At 42.6% G+C, this 1,115-nt stretch overlaps 1 protein-coding gene across 1 annotated transcript in view; it reads left to right on the top strand.

The window, feature by feature from the left end:
- Positions 1–1,115, top strand: part of PI4K2B (phosphatidylinositol 4-kinase type 2 beta) — a 32,772-nt gene that overhangs the window by 13,619 nt on the left and 18,038 nt on the right. The window contains exons 5-6 of the mRNA XM_045284079.1: positions 189–207; positions 991–1,058. Coding sequence (XP_045140014.1) covers positions 189–207; positions 991–1,058 — 87 coding nt within the window. The remainder of the gene's footprint in view (positions 1–188; positions 208–990; positions 1,059–1,115) is intronic.

Genomic DNA, 1,115 nt, shown 5'->3' with positions numbered 1-1,115 from the left:
GGGCAAAGTCAGCAGTTCAAAAGAAGGGCGAGGCTTTCGATTCCCATAAAGAGCCACAGTCTTGGACACCCATGGTGGCAGCTTGGCCCTGTCCTTCAGGGTCCCTCTCAGTCAGAATGAGTAACTGAAGGGCAGTGAGTTTGGTGTGGGTGACTATTCCACAGGCAACTTCTGGGTCCTCCCTCCAGGCCTCCAGGAGCAGAAACTGTAGGTGGGGCCGGCAAGCTTTGATGTCATGAGATCTCACCTAACTCTTCAGTTTGAGGACTGCCGGTCCCACAAGGGTGTTCTTATTTACATGTGTTTCTGAACAAGCATTATATACATATGTGTCAGGTTTCACTTCTTAAGTAAGGTGGCCTTAGTTTAACATTGACATGAACGTACTAGTTCTCACGTAACTGCTACACTGACTTGAGGTGAGCCAGCCCAGAGACTTCCTTGGAAAATAGGGGTCTGTGCTCTGTCTTCCAAAGTGAAGAGAAGTTGTTTCTGTTGCAAATAACCTTAATAAATTACTCTTGATAATCATCATACCTGCTTCACAGGTAGGTGGTTATGAAGGTTACATGAATTGACGCATACAAGCACGTACCACTTTGACAGAGTAGTACTACTCACTGTGCCCTGCCATCAAGTTATTACTGACTCATAGTGACCCAGTAGGACAGCAAAACTGCCCCTCTGGGTTCCTGAGACTCTGAACGATTTGCAGAATAGAAAGTCCCGTCCATCTCTCTTGGAGTGGCTGGTGGTTTTGAATGGCCGACCTTGCGGCTTACAGCCCAGCACATAACCGCTACGTGACCAGGGCTCCTAAATGCTCATAAAATTTTACATAGATTAAATTAGACCCTCTAATATGATAATAATATGCTATAAGTAACCAATCTGAAGGTCTGAACAATCATGAGGTAACTAACTTTTTCTCCTTGATACGAATCAAAATGAAGTTAACAGACTTTTCTGTTTGTTTGTCTGTTTGAAAAGACAGGGGAAATGATAATTGGTTGATCAAATATGAAAAACAGCTTGACAGTAAAAACGCTGACAGTAAGGTAAGAAAATGTAAATGTATACATTTCATCTACATGTACATATATATAATATATATA

This window comes from Echinops telfairi, unplaced genomic scaffold (genome assembly GCF_000313985.2).
Source record: "Echinops telfairi isolate 266 unplaced genomic scaffold, ASM31398v2 ScPeMD7_7468;HRSCAF=8506_0, whole genome shotgun sequence".
NCBI classification, from domain to species: Eukaryota; Metazoa; Chordata; class Mammalia; order Afrosoricida; family Tenrecidae; genus Echinops; species Echinops telfairi.
The sequence above is the reverse complement of the archived record's forward strand: the minus strand, read 5'-3'. Positions and strand labels throughout refer to the sequence as shown.